This window comes from Natator depressus, chromosome 12 (genome assembly GCF_965152275.1).
Source record: "Natator depressus isolate rNatDep1 chromosome 12, rNatDep2.hap1, whole genome shotgun sequence".
NCBI lineage: Eukaryota > Metazoa > Chordata > Testudines > Cheloniidae > Natator > Natator depressus.
In genome coordinates this window covers 14,356,400-14,373,934 of record NC_134245.1, presented here as the reverse complement: position 1 = coordinate 14,373,934, position 17,535 = coordinate 14,356,400, and the positions used below count along the sequence as shown (strand labels likewise).

Below are 17,535 nucleotides of genomic sequence, written 5' to 3'. Positions count from 1 at the left end.
GCTGTGCTCTCTCCAGATGCAGCAGCCTACCGAGAAGACATTGTGATGAGATGCTCAAGAGCTGTCAATCAGTCCTTGCACAACAAGTCTCTCCATACCTCTTTCTGTGCGGAGAGACTTCCGGCCCTATTTCCTTCCAAGGTGGCAGCATAGAACATCAGACCAAATGGGTTTTGGCAGCAGTGGATCTGGCTAGGTGATCGAATATCTCTTCCCCATGCCTATTCATAGACTGCAGTCATGACAGCACCCTCATACAGGAGGTGGACCTTCCAATTTAGTTAGCGGGTGTTGAGCCAGTACCCCTTCATTACAGGGGGACGGTTTTTACTCCAAATATTTCCTAATCTCTCAAAAGAGAAGGGGCTGGAGACCTATCCTGGATGTCTGGTAAATGAACATCTTCATCTGCTGCTCAGGATTCAGAATGTTTACCGTGGCTGCTATTATCTCCTCCCATGAAGGAAACTGGTTTGTGGCTGTTAATTTGAACAATGCTTCTTTTCTATCTAGCACACAGGAGATTGGTAGATTTCACAGTAGGCCTAGAGCATTTCTAATACAAGGCACTGCCATTTGGCATTTCGATGGCCTGGAGGGTTTTTGCAAAAATCATGGCTGTGGTGGGAGTGCACCTGCCCCATCAGTGCATTTCCTTATTTCCCTACCTACTCATAGGCTGCTCATAGGATGATCATATCAGGAGGTATAGGTAGCAGTCCCCTCCTTACTAGACCAATGCCGCTCCTTGGGACTTCAGCTAAATCCAGGAAAGTCCATATTTACACCTGCAACATCTATAGAATTTATTGGAGCCAGTCTAGACATGTCTGCAGCCAGAGCCTACTTAGTGCATATTCCTTGTGATGAGACCTCATGTCTGAGGGTTGAAAAAAGTCAAATGACAGTCTGATCCTGCTTGTTTTTGGGATGTCACATGGCCACATATGACTGTGTGATTCTCTTTTTGCAAGAGTCCACCCTTACGATCTCTAAGCTTGGCTGAGGAAGGTCTATGCTCAGAGCGGAGACTCCTTGAACAAAAGTGTTTCACTTTCTCACAGTGTCCTCATGTCACTTATCTGGTGGTAGAAGAGGGACAAGGTTTGTATAAGGGTTGCCTTTGTTCTTGTCCCTCCCACAGAGACACTCGTTACAGATCTCTCTCTTCTGGGCTGCGATGTGCCCCTGGACAGCCACCTGGACTCTGCAAGAGTTCATACTCCACATAAACCTTCTCAAACTTCAGTTAACTCATGAGACATGCCGGAGGTTCTTGTCCTTCATTTGATCCAAGTCAAGTTAGACAACATGACCACTGTTTATTATATAAACACACAGTAGGAAGCAAGATATGCCTCATTCTGCAGGGAAGAGATCAAGCTCTGGAATCATCTAGCGTCAGATCATCCTCTCTGCAGTGCACCTACCAGGTGTAATGAATTCCCTAGCAGACTGCCTTACAAGGGTCACGAGTGGGAGCTGCATTTGATGGTGGTCCAGTGGATTTTTTTGTTGGCAGGAGTTGCCATCATGGGACCTCTTTGAAAGCCAGGGAAATGGGCGGTGTCCTGCCAGTTGCTCTTGAAATATTCAGGGGCACAAGTCAAGAGGGAATGCCACCTTAGTGCAGTGTTCAGAACCATTGATGTACACCTTCCCTCTCATCCCACTCCAACCTCATGTCCTCTGAAAGATCAAGTGGAACAAGTCAACAGTTACCTGAATAGGACCGCGGTGGCCACAACAGTTCAGGTTCACCTCAGCTTTGCAGATGGCATCCTTCACGTTTCTAGACCTATGTTAACCTGTTGGAATCTGGACGTTTCTAGACCTATTGTCACAGAAGGTAGCAGTCCCAGTCATCTCAACCTAGACATATGTAGAGCTCTGGCCTTCTACCTTGACAGAGTACAGCCCTTTAGATGATTTCCAAGGTTATTTGTCTCCATTGTTAAGAGAATGAAAGCACTGAAAATATCTTCCCAGTGGCTCTTGAAATGGATTTCCAGTTGTATCCTCCTTGGCTTTGAGTTTTATGGAAGACCTTCCTCCTCAATCTGTCAGAGCTCAAGCTGCCTTCATGGCTTCCCAGCAAGGAATCCCACTCTCGGAGATCTGTGGAGAGGCAACTTAGAGTTCTATTCACACATCAACCAGGCACTATGCCTTGATTCAAGCCATTGCTGGGGATGCTTCCTTTGGTTTAGCAGTCCTGCAAGCTGTGGTGCAGAGCACTTCCTCACACCCACCTTCTCAATTAACACTGCTTGGGAGTCACCCACAGTGAATACCATTAGGGACCAGCACTCAAAGGAAGGTTACTTACCTCTATAGTAACGGAAGTTCTTAGAGATATGTGGTCTCTATGGGTATTCGTGTCCTGCCCTCCTTGCCTTATGCTTGTATCCTCTTGGATTTGCAGTAGAGTAGGAACTGGAGAGGCAGTAGGTCTGCACTGCCCCTTATGCCTTCGGTTGAAAGCGCAAGGAGGCAAAGGGCACAGGTGTGGACCAACAGACACTGCTACTGAAAAGTTTCTGGTCCCCTGAAAACAGAGCGTATGTGCACCCCCAGTGAATACCCAAAAGGACCACAGATCTCAAAGGACTCCAGTTACTAGATCCTCTTAAACAGTGGTTCTCAAAGCCAGTTTGCCACTTGTTCAGGGAAAGCCCCTGGCGGGCCAGACTGGTTAGTTTACCTGTCACATCCACATGTTCGGCTGATCGCGGCTCCCACTGGCCACGGTTCGCCACTCCAGGCCAGTGGGAGCTGCGGGAAGGGCGGCCAGCACATCCCTTGGCCCGCACCGCCGTCACTTAGAGTCCGTATGTGTTGACACTAGGAAGCACAGGCTATGTTTGGTTGGGTTGTAGAGTGAAGTAAAGTAAACGGTAGTGGGGTTTGTTTGTTCTGTTTAGTCTTGGGTGGGGGAGGGTTGTTTTTTGGTGGGCTTTTTCCCCTCAACTGCCGTAATAAAGAAATTCCCCTTTACACTCATTACCTATGACCTTTGTGGTAGAAGAGTACAGAAATGAAGGAGAAAGGAATAGGAGGATTTTAGTAACAAGAGAAAATGGGGGGACTACAGTGGAGGAGAGATAGTAAAGGTCCTGTTGCCTCTCTTACGTGGAGAAGGGGGGTATTAGGTGAAACCTGGCATTCTCTCAGGGAGGAGGGAACTCTGCTGGTTCTCCCCTCACCAGTGCCCTTGGGGAAAACATTGGCTTAGTTGATAGAGCACTAGACTGAGACTCATGAGAGGTGGGTTATATTCCCAATTTTGCTATTGGCCTGCTCTGAGATCTTGAGCAAGTCACTTGATTGCTGGATGCCTCGGTTTCCCCATTTTTAAAATAGGAGTAGTGAGGCTTGCCTCCTTTGTTAAAATGCTTTGAGGTCTTCAGATGAAAAATATAAGCTAGTTTGTATTTATTCGTCTCCATTGAATGCAGAGGATCGGCTTTCTCTTCCCTCCCACTCCCCCATGCTACTCTCCCTTTTCCTACTGTGACAAAGTTCCTGCTCTACCTTGGTGGGTCTTGCGCTTATTGGTGGAGTTGCTCGCCTTAGAGCTTCACGGCAGCCCTCAGCTTGGCCGTTTTTCTGAATTCACAGTCCAGGTCGACTCCTCCTGTGTCTGACCAGGAGTTAGGAGGATTTGGGGGGAACCCGGGCCCGCCCTCTACTCCGGGTTCCAGCCCAGGGCCCTGTGGAATGCAGCTGTCTAGAGTGCCTCCTGGAACAGCTGTGCAACAGCTGCAACTCCCTGGGCTACTTCCCCATGGCCTCCTCCCCACACCTTCTTTATCCTCACCATAGGACCTTTCTCCTGGTGTCTGATAATGCTTGTACACCTCAGTCCTCCAACAGTCCGTGTTCTCACTCTCAGCTCCTAGTGCCTCTTGCTCCCAGCTCCTCACATGCACACCACAAACTGAAGTGAGCTCCTTTTTAAAACCCAGGTGCCCTGATTAGCCTGCCTTAATTGATTCTAGCAGCTTCTTGATTGGCTGCAGGTGTTCTAATCAGCCTGTCTTAATTGTCTCCAGAAGGTTCCTGATTGTTCTGGAACCTTCCCTGTTACCTTACCCAGAGAAAAGGGACCTACTTAGCCTGGGGCTAATATGTCTGCCTTCTATTACTCTCCTGTAGCCATCTGGCCCGACCCTGTCATACTACCAAGAAGCCCAATAACACAAATGCATCCAAGAAAGCCTGTTCAGGGATGGGTAGCCTTTTTATGCCCAAAATTTGGATAGTCAAGTTCCATTATGCCGTGATTCACCAGAATATATACATAACGTGCCCAGCAGTTGACAATCTACAAATCCTTAGGACTCTTGGGGAGTTTTCCCAATAATCCTGACAATATTTTAAAATACTAGTAGCTGTGGTCAACGTTGTTTAAAATAGCATGCTTTCCTCCCTCCCCCTCCACCCCCAAAAAAGCACCAAAACACCAAGGGTTGTGAGAAATCATCCAGATTGGTGGAGGACCGACAACATGCCCTGTAAACCTCTCACACTAGTAATCCCTTACCCATCTATGTGGGCCTCAGTTCTCTACCCAAACCTGTTGGGGGGGACAAAGGTGGGTTACTACTTGCTTGCCATATGAGTGGAAGCTAGTGGCAGGCCTGTTTCCCTCTCTTCCTATTACACTTTCTCTTCCTTTCTCAAGTTCCTTATTCTACTCTTGGAATGTCTTCTGATGGGGGTGCTGAAGTGATTCTTTGTGAGTGGATGGGTTGGATGAGAGTGAATCCAGCTGCGTTCTCCTATTCCATGATCACCCTAAAGCTAAGCGCCCAAAACAGGGAGTGAGAACACTAGCAGGTGGAATAGTGAAGAATGGGAGAAAAGGCCATCTCTGGCAGCCACAGCAGTGGTAGCCAAAAGCATGAATGACCGGGAACTGTCCCAGCTGCATAGGGAAGCTGGAGACCTGGGAGAAGGGGCGAAAAGTTCTTTTCTGCTTAATATGGGGCTGTTTCCAAGTAGGATTGTATCCATTTAGTACTTGTTCTTGCAGCCTGTCCTTTTAAAATGATTTAGAAATTCATCAGCTCTTTCAGTGACTAGGGAACTGTCTTCCTTTTATTCATTCATTCATTCGTAAAGCAGAGTGTCTTTTATTCATTTCACTTTGTATTATATTTGAAATCTGAATTCTTCTTTGTTTTGGGTCATATTTGTAAGAATTTATAATTGTTCAGCAAATAACTTACATTGGTTAACATTTAGGGTGTTGCTAGTGTTCCAGTCTTGGAGGCAAACAGAGGCACTGTGTTCTGTTTGGGCCTTTGTTTTTCTTCTTGATCTGTGTGGTTCTGGAAGTAAGTGCTAATGCTCGGCTTCCTTTTGAGTCAAACACTTAAAGGTAAAAGAGTTTGTTCCTTTCCAGATTGGCCTTCTGAATTAATCTTTGTCTTTAGAGAAACAAGGTGGTTGAGGTAAAATCTTTTATGGGACCAACTTCTGTTGGTGAAAGAGACAAGCTGTCAAGCTTACACAGAGCTCTTCCTCGGGCTTTGGAACTTGCACAGAGCTCTTCTTCAGGTCAGACTTGAAGCTTATCTCTTCACCAACAGAAATTGGTCCAAAACAAGCTGTTGCCTCACCCAGCTTGTGTTTCTTATATCCTGGGAGTAACATGGCTACAACAACTTTGCCTTTACAGAGGCTTCTTTTGTTTCAGGTTGGTAGGAAATATTACTTTACAGAAGTCTTAGGGTCCTAACTTAGGCCCTTGTATTGCAAAGACAGGCATGTACTTAACTTTAAGCACGTAAGTAGTCCTCTTGATTTAATACAATTAAAGTTAGGCATCTCAATTATTTTTTTTGCAGGATCAGGGCCATAGAGTGTTGACACTGTAAGCAGTAGTAGCTGGAACTGACACATTTAGAGCTGTGTACTACCACCACAGTATTATAAATTAATTTTTGTAATTTGCCCAGAGTCTTGAGACAAGCTCTGGAGAAATACAAATAAAAATATTAACCACACATGGAACTCTCATTAGCAACAAATTAAGGTCGTGTATAGTCCCAGGTCTGAACGTGTGGGTACAAGACTTTCTGAAATAGAAAAGAAGATGGTCAACACATAAGTGTTTCTGGAAGGGCACAATGTAATTACAAAAGAGCCATCATAGTATGCAGGCTGAATTTGCACATAGAAAAGGCAGTCTCGGTACTTCTCAGCAAGAATTTAATATCAGAACAGTATGGTGGTATCTTTTATTGCTTCATTAAAAAAAATTAGCTATTGAAATATTACAATAAAACTAAATTGCACTTGTCATAAGTGAACAAAGGACACTGCAATTTATTACCAATGGCTTCTTTGTGTGTTCACACTAATACACAAAATTTAGTAAATTGCCATGGGTCTCTAAGTCACTGGTGCAAATTAGTGCGTCTCCAGTGCGCAGGAAAAATGGAGAGAAATAAAGGGCGGAAAGCAAAGTTGGAATCTACTGAGGATGAGCTGAAGAACGAGGATATTAAAATGTAGAGATACTAAGTGATGCTGATATTTTAACCACTTAGTCAAAATAATGTACTGGAGCAATGTTGGCGCTTAATACTTTATTGCTCCTTTGTTTTTGATGCAGTTAAATTGCTTTTTGTCAAGAAGACTATAAGCAAACTATTGGATAAAAATCAGGCAGCACAGTCTGATTACTTGCATGTCAGTGCACAATAATATCTTGAGAGCTGAAACAGCAACTTAGGAGATTTCATACTTGAAAATTCAAGTTCTCTCATTGTATAAGCCCTATTGTACTTTAGAGCCAAGGAATTTGTGGCTGTCAAAGGTTGGCTTAGAAATATGGCATTTTTTTGCCTTTCCTATATGAGATGATACCATTGCTTGTTTGTTTTTGGGTTTGTTTATTATTATTCAGTGGATTGAATGTAAAGACGAACATAGAGGAATGGAAATAATTTCAACCACCTTAAGCCCAATTGTTATGCATAGTGGATGGTGACTTGCATTTTCATGTCATAGGATCATGACACTTATCAGAGAGGACAAAAATTATTTAAGTTGATTTTTATTAGAATCAGATTTTTAAATTTAAATACATTTTTCTTCTTAGAAATCAATTTAAAATTAAATATGAAATTGTTATCCTATATTCCATGTAAATTTACCATAATCTATATTTCAAAGCAACTCTGTTTCCAGGTGTTTAGCCAGTAACTTCTACCAGTTCAGTGAACTAGTAAACCAGCTTTTGGCAGCAGTAGGTTCTTTTGCAACTGTAGAGAGGTATTTTCTTCATTTCAGTTTATTCAGCTAGTTCAGGTCAATGACTAGTTCATTCAAAGTTGAGAAACCAGTTGGGAATTGAAAACACAGGAAAGCTTATTTTCCTCTTCCAATCAGTGAATAAAAACTGAGAGATACTTGTTCTAAAATCTGGAAGGACATGGTGACCAGAAACAATCTGCAATTCACTCATTACAGATAATACTTGCTTGGTTTAATAAATCAGTTAGTTTTAAATGCAAGACCTGTTTGATAAACTTATGTAAGAAAAAAGTATCCAGAACATTTAAGTAGTTTTATTTAACTAATAAAAATGTTAAAAAAATGCTGTTTTTGTGCATTTTAATTGAATTCCAATTTTTATCCACCCATTCACAGCAGCTCTCTGCTATTAAGAAGAATGACAGTTTGTGGTGCCTCTACCTTGATAAGCACTATATATCTCTGTTAGGGTATCTGGGTAACTTCCAGGAACGATTCTGGCCTAATTCATATAGCAGCCCTAGCAGATAAGAGCAATTTATATTATTGCTCTAAATAAGCACTAAACACTCAAGTTGGAGCAAGGAACAACTTTACTTAGAAGTAATTTAGCAAAATACAATGACAGTACAATAGAATAAAATAGAGTACCTACTGTAAGGACTGCAACAAACCAATAAGATGGCATTACTACAGTTTCAGCTAATGGTGGCAACTTCCAAACAACTTCCAAACATTAAAGTAAACTTATGCCTGTATTGCTTTATGTAAAACAAAACTTAACCTTACACAAGAACCTTACACAAGAACGTTCACCATTAATAATATACACATTCATCGCCTCCCGGAGTGTGTACTCCCCTTTAGTTTTAAAATCCCAGGTACTTTCTAGCAATGGCATATTTGATGAACGGGAGTTCAAGGGAAGCACTAGGAGTTTCTGATGTATCAGAGAGAGTCCAGATAACCGGGATGAGACATTTTTGTGTAGAACAGGTTCAGATTGACACAGTGTTGGCTGGTAATCATCAAGTCATAAAACAGCCACCATCTCTATGCAGGCAGTTGCTTTTCTTACATGCTTCTTTCTCTTTACCTCCGGTGCCCTGGAAAGAGGTACTTTCCCTAGCACAAGAACTTTCACATCAGATGACCAAGGTCTCCCTAAACAAGGATAATCTCTGGGGTACTCATACTTTCCACAATTGCCTGGGTTTCACAGTTCAGGATCTGCCAGTATGATCAGCACTTCCTGGCTCAGCTGCTGAGAAGGAATAAATGTGCTGGAGCTCAATGCTAGCAGGCATGCAGGTGCGGTGTGGCCTTAATACTGCTCGTGTGGTCTCAGCAGGGACATCTGGGACAGCCTAGTCTACCAAATCTCTTGACGTAAACATAGGCAACTGCTACTAGGTCCTATCCCGCCGGGCCTCCTAACTTGGTGAAGTAGCACCGCTGGCTCCAGGCCTAGCCTTCCCTTCGCATGAACCTCCAGATCTTCTTTTTCAGTCACTTCATCCTTATCCGCTTTCTTGCCCCTCCAACTTCCTTTAGCCAGCCCTCCAGGCTACCAATAAGATCTCCTGACTTTCAACTTCCGCCCAGATACAGGATCACAGAGTTAAGGTGAAAATGTCCCAGAAGATGTCAAGTACTACATCATAGGATGTATAGTCCTTTCAGGGCAGAGCCCTTATGATTGAACTGGAAGTTTTGTAGTCCTTTGGAGGTAGTACACAGTGCAAAGAGGACTAAGCAGAACACCCCTGGCCAGGTTCAGAGGTCCCCTTATGGGAAGGGCCTACATACGTGTAGTTATAGTGTATCTGCGTAGTTAACAAAAAGAAGGTACCAAATTGAGTGTAAAGGCTATATTTAGTTGAAAATCAACATGTTTTATTGATTAAAACCATCAACTGTTCCTATTTTAGCAGACTTCAAAAGCCACTTCAGGTTACAAATTCTTCAGAATTTAATTTCTGAATAAAATTTTACAATTCATATGATCTAAAATATATTCCCTTAAGAAAATCTACTATTACCATGGTGTGAGAAATTGGAACTGTAAAGTCCCCTGAATCATACCATGTGTAATACTAATAATTGGGAATATTTTAAAAAAGAAAAGAAAACCATACTTTGTTACATGTTTTAGTTGACCCTGCAGATTTTTAATCTCTTCACCAGTACTAGATTATAAAGAGATGAAGATTATTCTGGTGATTGTAATGTAAAAAATGTTTTGTTACATTCTCATGCATAAAATTCCCTAGTAGTAACTTCTCAAAGATGTACATACTTCCACTGCTGTTGGAGGGAATTATATAAAACATTGAGAAGCAAATGTGTAACCCCATAGTCTCCTTTCCTTTAGAGTGGGATAGGATCTTAATAAGATTATTTGGACATGTTAATACATAAGTGAAAATTTATTGTGTGTATTTAGTATGGGGAGGTTTACACAATTCAACCATTGACACAAAATTCACTAGGTCAGTAGCCAGAAGACTCATTACCAGCACCTGAAGTGCATGTAGGTTGTTGGCTGGTCAGGAGACAGATATATGAAGTCTTGAATTTACACACATGCAGACTTTGGAATTACATTGCACTGAGGCTATGTCTACCACTTATGTTGGTATAGGTGATTCACACCCCTGAACGACGTGGTGTGGACAGCGCTATGTCTGCTGGAGAGCTACCATCACTAATTGGGGGTGGATTAATTAAGTCCATGGCAGAGCTCTCTAGTTGGCTTTGAGCAACTACAGGAGATAGATTGAGCATCACAGCTGCACCAATGCAACTGCATTGCTTAAGCTCTCTTGTGTAGCCATAGCCTTAGATAAATGGCAACAGCTTAAAGTCTCAAGTGCAAGTCCTGCCCATCCCTAAATGGCATGGAAGGAGCTTTTATAGCAGAACTAGTGTGGTTCTGTTTCTGGAGCAGGTAGGGCAGGATTTGGGGAGCATGTTCAGGGAAATGCACTCTCACTGTGTTAAACCCACCTCACTATGGGGCTGTGTCTGTGTTGCTGTGCAGCGTAGGTTTGGGTAGGTGATTCATTGCTACGTAATTCTACTAGCTGCTCTTCTCTACATAGTGAGGAGACACACACTGTGGACACTATTCAAGCTATGAATTTGGAGTAGTGACCATTGAACGTTTCCTCTTCCATGGTAGGGGAAATTCCTCCCTCCCCAAGACCAGATGGACTCCCAAGTTCAGACTGTGCACTGGGGCTAGGATTTGGGCCTTAGAGCAATTCTTACTGTTCTTGTTTTAGGATGCCTTCCAGTTACTTCTGGGAAATTCTACACATCTGCACAATGCAGAATTTGTGCAGAATTAATGCTCTGTGCAGAATTTCATGTTTCTCTGGAGAATTGGGTTTGCACAGTTGCTGGTGGCCATTAGGGGCTGCTGGACTCCGCAGAGCCTAGCTCTCCAGCTCACAGTGAGTGGAGCACCCAGCCTGGTGGGGATAGAGGCTCTTCACACTGACTGCTGGGCTTGATTCTCATCTGCCTGGGTATGGGAGAGGCTCTGGCAAAGGGTGAGGAAGGGCAGGACTGCCTGCATCACATCCCCCAGCAGGACAGTAAAGAGGGTGGGGGGAAGGGGTGCAGGTATCTGGGCTGAGGGTGCCCTGTGACTAGGTCTGGGGGTAGGGAATGTGGTAGTCTGGGCTCTGAGGGTAGGGCAGTGGGTCTCAAACTTTTGTACGGGTGACCCCTTTCACATAGCAAGCCACTGAGTGTGATCCCTCTTATAAATTAAAAACATTTTAACGCCATTATAATGCTGGTGGCAAAGCAGGGTTTGGGGTGGAGGCTGACAGCTCACGACCCCCCATATAATAACCTCGTGATCCCCCTGAGGGGTTCCAACCCCCTGTTTGAGAACCCCTGGGGTAGGGAATGTGGGAGTCATCTCTGGGGGTGCCTTGTGGCTTGGCTTGGGGGAGGGGGTACAGGTGTCTGGGCTCTGGTGGGCCCCACACAGCCTCCTCCAATATCGCCCAATTGGAACTGGGTTGTCAGAGGGGTTTCTTTAACTTTGTACTCCTGGGGAAATCTTTTTTGTTGTCTGTATTGACATGCTTGTTGACAGATATTTTGAAATAAATTACCAAAATAATTGAAACTAGCATGATTATATTGTGGTGTTTTGACAAATAAAATATGCAGAATTTTAAAACATGCAGAATTTTTAATGTTTTGGTGCAGAATTCCCCTAGGAGTACTCCAATTCATTGAGTCACTACTCCCCTGTTTAAAGTTAGGTACATGTGTGTTTGCAAGATTGTGACATTACTTTGCAGTTCATAAACAGTGTTACTACTTTCAAAATTAGGAAATACCAAGATGACAACTACATTATTCTTGCATAGGAACTGATCATGGAATACATTGACAAAAAAGTTGGCAGTGTCTGTCTCTGCCTTCCAATCCTCAGAATTATTATAACTGTATTAAAGTAGATTTTAGTATTGAAGGTTTAGTATTGGGAGCTCAAATTTTAGGATGGTTAATGGCCCTAAAACTTGATTCAGAAAGTATTGAGTTACTACTAAAAGGAAATGATGGCATATGCACTTTGTCACAAAATTCGTTAAGGGAAAATGTGACAGTTTTCAAGGGTATTCAAGACTGAGTGTCACCTTGTTACCACTTCAGGGAGTCTTGCTTGTTCAGTGCTACCAGCCTTTTAACCGCTCTTCTCTGGGCTGCATCCACCCTGTCTTTGCCTTGTAGGTTAACAGTAGGTGAACTCCAGTCCCCAAGTCCCTTTGAATTGTTCCCCTGTGATATCTACCCCCCGACACTGGCTATTCGGAAATCCCAGATCTTATGCTCAAAAAGGAGCAGTGTACTCCAGTTTACTAGATATACTTGAAATCACCACTCTTGTAAACCATACAGCACTTGTGAACAATTTATAATAAAAATTGGATTTATTTAATAAAGAAGAAAGATTTAACTAGAAAGAAGAGGAAGTAGTGGAAGCAAATGGTTCTAATACAAAACAAAATAATAAAAGTCTTTACTTGAGTCTACACTTACTAATAATAATCTTTCCTATCTAATAAAGTAGGTTTTTTCCTCCCCGCATGCCCCCCCCCCCACAGTTCAGTCTGTTCCAGACCTGGCTGGCTTCATGGCAACCAAGATTCAATTTTTTTGAGTGGAAATTGCTCTTTGAGGGTCTTTCTCCTTCCTCTGTTATATTGAAATAGTCATAGGGGTTTGCCCTATCTATGAATGGAAACTAGTCTTGTAATGTCCCCCCCCCCTTTTTTTTTTTTTTAAATCTTCAAGAGGTTTTGATTGTTTTCAGTTGTGTCTGGTGGTTTTCCACTGAAAGATTTGGGATTGAGCAAGGCTAAACATTTGAGCTTTGCATTGCATCCCCAGCTAGACAGGACAGTATGGGAACTTTCTCCTCCCTGAATGGGCCATCACTGATATATATTTTCCCTGAGGATCAATTTTTACCCCAAGTCCATAAAGCATAGGTTCACTATAAATACATTATTCTTTAAATATTACTTGTACATACATCTCACAATGATTGAGTCTCGACAAATTACAAGCTTTCTGTAGATGTCTTACATGTTACTCTTTATGGATAAATATCTTTTAAGATGTGTTTGGTGTGGTGAGTCTGGTCTGAGTTGAGAGCTGTTTGCAAACATCGAGGGTGAGCTCTTTGCCTAGGAGTTGCTGTGTCATAGAGAACTTAAAAAACAAAACAAAAAGATACCTACCACTAGTGTGGTCTAGGGAAGTGGTTCTCAAAGTCGGGTCCACCGCTTGTTCAGGGAAAGCCCCTGGCGGGTCTGGCCGGTTTGTTTACCTGCCGCGTCCGCGGATTTGGCCAATTGCGGCTCCCACTGGCCGCGGTTCGCCGCTCCAGGCCAATGGGGGCTGCGGGAAAGGCGGCCAGCACATCCCTTGGCCCGAGCTGCTTCCTGCAGCCCCCATTGGCCTGGAGTGGTGAACCGCAGCAAGTGGGAGCCGCGATCGGCCAAATCTGCAGCAGATAAACAAACCGGCCTGGCCCGCCAGGGGCTTTCCCTGAAAAAGTGGCAGACCGGCTTTGTGAACCACTGGTCTAGGGGCAATGCCTTGATGAGGCTCACCGTCAGCTGCTGGGAAGGAAGAGGTTTGTATCACAGTTCTGTCCCTGGACTGTACTCAGGGAGTTGATTGTTTTTGTGTTAGTCTGGTATCTTGTAAGATGTTTAGTGTGGTTAGTTTGTCCAGTCTGAGTTGAGAACTGTTTGTAAACAACAAGGGAGAGCTCTTTACCTAGGAGCTGCTGTGTCACAGAGGACTTAAAAAATAAATTACCAGACACCTTCCACTAGCGTGGTCTAGGGGCGGTAGCTTGATGAGACGCCCTGCCAGCACAGCACTCCCAGCTACTGGGAAGGAAGAGGTTTGTATCACAGTTCTGTCCCTGGACTGTACTTGGGGAGTTGGTTGATTTTGTGTTAGTCTGGTGTCAAAAATGTAATTTGTCATAACTGACGTAAAGTCTAGTAGCTGGGGGACAGAATGCCAGAGCTTCTTGGCCACTTCAGAGGGCTGATGTTTACTGCCTCTCCCCTGACGGCTGTGAGGTGGTTCATAGGAAAGGAAGTCTTCACTCCTCCCTCAACTTTTGTTGTTTGTTCTGCCCTGTGAATAGTTAAACTCCTTGTGCCTGCTGCTGCTAATGGCTTTCCCAGGCAGCTGCAGCACTATGAAATTGTCATGATTCTTGACAATTTCATTGCTGTCCACAGGATCTTGAATAGCAGCAGGGAAACTGACTAGAGCCTTGTTAATTTCACATTGCTGCTGCTTGGCAAAGCTATTATCACCAGCAAAGATAACCTGGAGCTGTCTTTTTGCAGTCTCAAGAAGACAACGCTGCTTCAGTATATATTCAGTTAAATTTGGAAGATTATTTTTGCAGCCTTACGAGCTGGAAAGGTATTTTTCAAATAAATCATAAGTTCTAAATACATTCCCTCTCCCTTGCACATTTGCTAGAGAAATCTTTCTCTCTGAACACTGGAAAGTAAAGGAGTAGCATTTTAAGCCTTGGACAAAGGGATATCCTCATCTAGAGTGCCATCAGCCACAAAAAGGGAAAGTACCTTTTTGGTTTGTCACAACGCCTTGTAAGTGCTGGGTAATTTTTTCAAGTTCTGTGTATTATGTTCATTGAATTAAAAGTAGTTAAAAGCTGCAATATTGATATTACAGAAAATTAAATGGCTAATAAGATGAGTACATAAAAATTTAACTAGTTTTGCTTTTGTTGTTTTATTTATATTTTATTTTTAAATTTGGTTGCAAAGTTCATGCAAACTTTTTTATTTTGGGGAGCGAGGGTGTGTTTGTGGTTTTGTCACTACCACCCCCATGCCCCACCCCCCTGACAATATATTTCAGTATTCCTCTTTTTTGGTGTCCATCAGAGTGATGACTCTCTCAATGAAGGTTTATATTCTGGTTTATTGTGATCTTTATTTAGCGGAGGAGAACTCACTGGTGTTTTCCTTCGTTCTCATAATGCCTGTTCCAGATTGGCCAGAGATGTTGCCCTGCAATAGTAAAGTGTACCTCCTGTTCTCTAGCTACTAAGCTTGCTGCTTGTGTAGTGTTCTCTACAAGCCTGGGATGCAAGAAACACTCCCTGATAAAATACACATTGAAGTCAATAGAAAGACTGCCATCAACTTCAGTAGCCAACTTCATTGGATCAGATCCTGAAATTTTACTAAGAGCCCAGTAACAAGAATGTTGTGCCTAGATAATTAATAATAGACTGAAAAACGTATTTGATACAATGTGTTTTACTTAATTTGTAAAATAACACACCTTTATTAATGTTAAATTTGTTGTAATTTGTATTACTGTATGTATTACAACTATAATGCACAGCACTTTGTAATTTTATTTATTTAGAACCTCCAAATAATTTAAGACTCAAGGGACGGTATTAGATATAAATAACAAACAGAGACATTTTATTTAAATCAAAATAATAATGTTGACAAAAGCAGTAACTTACTTATGTCTATATCACTTGTATTCTCAACTGACAGGGAAGTTAATTCTGAAGTAAATAACCTATTTGTGAATTAAAGCATACTATTAATAAAAGTGAAGCCTAAGCAATGTAAACTCTTAAAAGCTCAAAGTCACTGTAGCATTATAGTGAACATTTAAATGAAACCCCCCATGAAGTGTGATTGTCATTTATCGTTTTCATGATAAATAGTGTTTGGAAAAATGACAACCCTGCCTGATATGGTTTGGTTTTGTTTTGTTTTTTTGAAGGGGGAAGTTGATTGTGAAAAGAATAGAATTGCCAGGGGAGAGGGAGTAATTATCATGTTCTATATTTTAAATAATCTTTAAAAAAAAAATCAATGTACCTGCTCACCTAGTTTGATGGAAATGAGGCTAAATATTAGAAAGATACAAGATGCCTTCATGTGGTATTTTAATTTTGAATGCTAAAATCAAAATGTAAAATATTCCATCTATGTTAAACAAAATTATAAACCTTTGAATAAATAGGAGCTCATTATAGCATATGTTCCATCTAACTGAATGCTCTCCAGCTCAAAGTATTGTTTATTTCTTCATGGGGAAAAAAAGAAACAGCAGCAAGAAAAGGAATGCTTCCATTTTGTGTTCTAGTGATCTGTTCTATATGAAATCTCTGTAGTAAAATACTTACTCTCAATGTCTAAAATAAGGCTTAGTGCACAGTCTACTTTGCCTATCTTTCATCCTCTCGGCTAAATTTGTTACAGTGTCTTGATATTGAGCTCTATAAAATATTTTGTTCTCCAGACTTATTTAAGATTTTGATTATTTCAAATAAACTTGACAGAAATGTAAAATTGCAGCAGTGTCTAGTACGTTACTTGGAATTGATAGTTTGCAAGATTGCTTCTACCTATGTAAAATACAATCTTTTCGTTACTGTAGGAGGGGGAAGAGCAAGAGTTAACTACTGTACCACATGTAGGGAAAAGCAGCCCATTGGGGGTTAAATTGCAGAGTCTAATGGAATAATAACTGGTAGCACCATCTGCTGGCCTACTTCCGCAGAAGGAGTCAGTATTTTTAACGACATCTCTAATATTCATGCTGATGCATTTTGATGCTTTGTGCATTCATTTCTTTCTGTGCTTTGTTGGAATCTGGCTATCTGCTAACAGCTGTTGTTGAAATTCTGCTCTTTAGGGGAGATGGCAGTCTTTGTCATACCTGAGTAGGATGAACAGTGGATGTATACTTCTCAAGGAGGAAATATGTTGATAAATCACAATGTGTATTTGTGGAGGGTTGTGCATATCTTGGCTGCAGCTTGCTAAATAGGCCATTTAGCAATCTTCTTTCAATGCTTTTTTCTTGAGCCCTGCCTGGGGTGGTGAAAAAGCAGAGGGCAAGCCTTTGTCTGACGCCAAAAATGTCTTCAGTGAAGAGGCCAAGAGGAAGGGTAAGTGAAAGCCTGAATGAGTGGGAGGAGGAGGGGTTCTTTGGGCTAAAAGGCTAATGGGATTGAATAACCTTCCTTATTACTGGCTGCTGCTGCGGGAGTCGTGCTGCATCGCCATCTTGAGCTTGTTGCTGTTTTCTCGGGTCTTGGTTATTTGTTATAGCTTGTAGGCCTTAAGGTGGCATTTTTGTGAGCGATCCTAAACCCTGTGTCCTTCTCAGTGCTGCAGCATTGCTATTAAGCCTTTGATGAGGCACGTATAGAAAAATTATTCAGTGAAGTGCACTGGATTTGGCTTGAAAATGTGTTTGGAAATTCCTGGTGTCTTTTTCCCATGCTGTAGTGAGAGGCACATTTACGGGTGAGAACGTAACAGAACTGTTATCTGCTATTTTTTGTCTGTTTGTTTGAATAGGAAATTCTTTCTATTCCTTAAGGTTAAACAACATGCCTTCTAGTTGATTTCAAATAGACTGCTGATTTGAATGTAGAATCCCTAGTTCTAGCATAAAGAATTCTCTATAGATATAACAGGGGAAAAAAGTGAAAGTTAACTCCTTCCAGTAGCAGTATAACCTTATGTAATTTTAAATAAATTAAACATATGCTTCCTAACTACTTTACTGATGTAGAAAACTACATAATCTGCGTTTGTTCTTTTTGAAAGCCTTGATTTGTTCAAATATCTGGTTTTGTTGGTCGTAAAATAGTGCGGTTTTTCTATTTAACTGTAGGATAATTATTCCTGTTTT

The 17,535-nt window shown here is 42.0% G+C and overlaps 1 protein-coding gene across 9 annotated transcripts in view; it reads left to right on the top strand.

Moving 5' to 3' along the window:
- Positions 1–17,535, top strand: part of CHD9 (chromodomain helicase DNA binding protein 9) — a 182,314-nt gene that overhangs the window by 47,304 nt on the left and 117,475 nt on the right. Inside the window, exon 1 of one of the 9 annotated variants that reach the window (XM_074968617.1) lies at positions 16,452–16,783. The exons of 6 other annotated variants lie outside the window; for them this stretch is intronic. In XM_074968617.1, the coding sequence (XP_074824718.1) occupies positions 16,754–16,783 (30 nt within the window). In that variant the 5' untranslated portion in view covers positions 16,452–16,753. Of the gene's footprint in view, positions 1–16,451; positions 16,784–16,899; positions 17,145–17,535 lie in introns of those variants that run through there. 2 more of the 9 variants (XM_074968616.1, XM_074968618.1) reach the window with 2 other exon arrangements.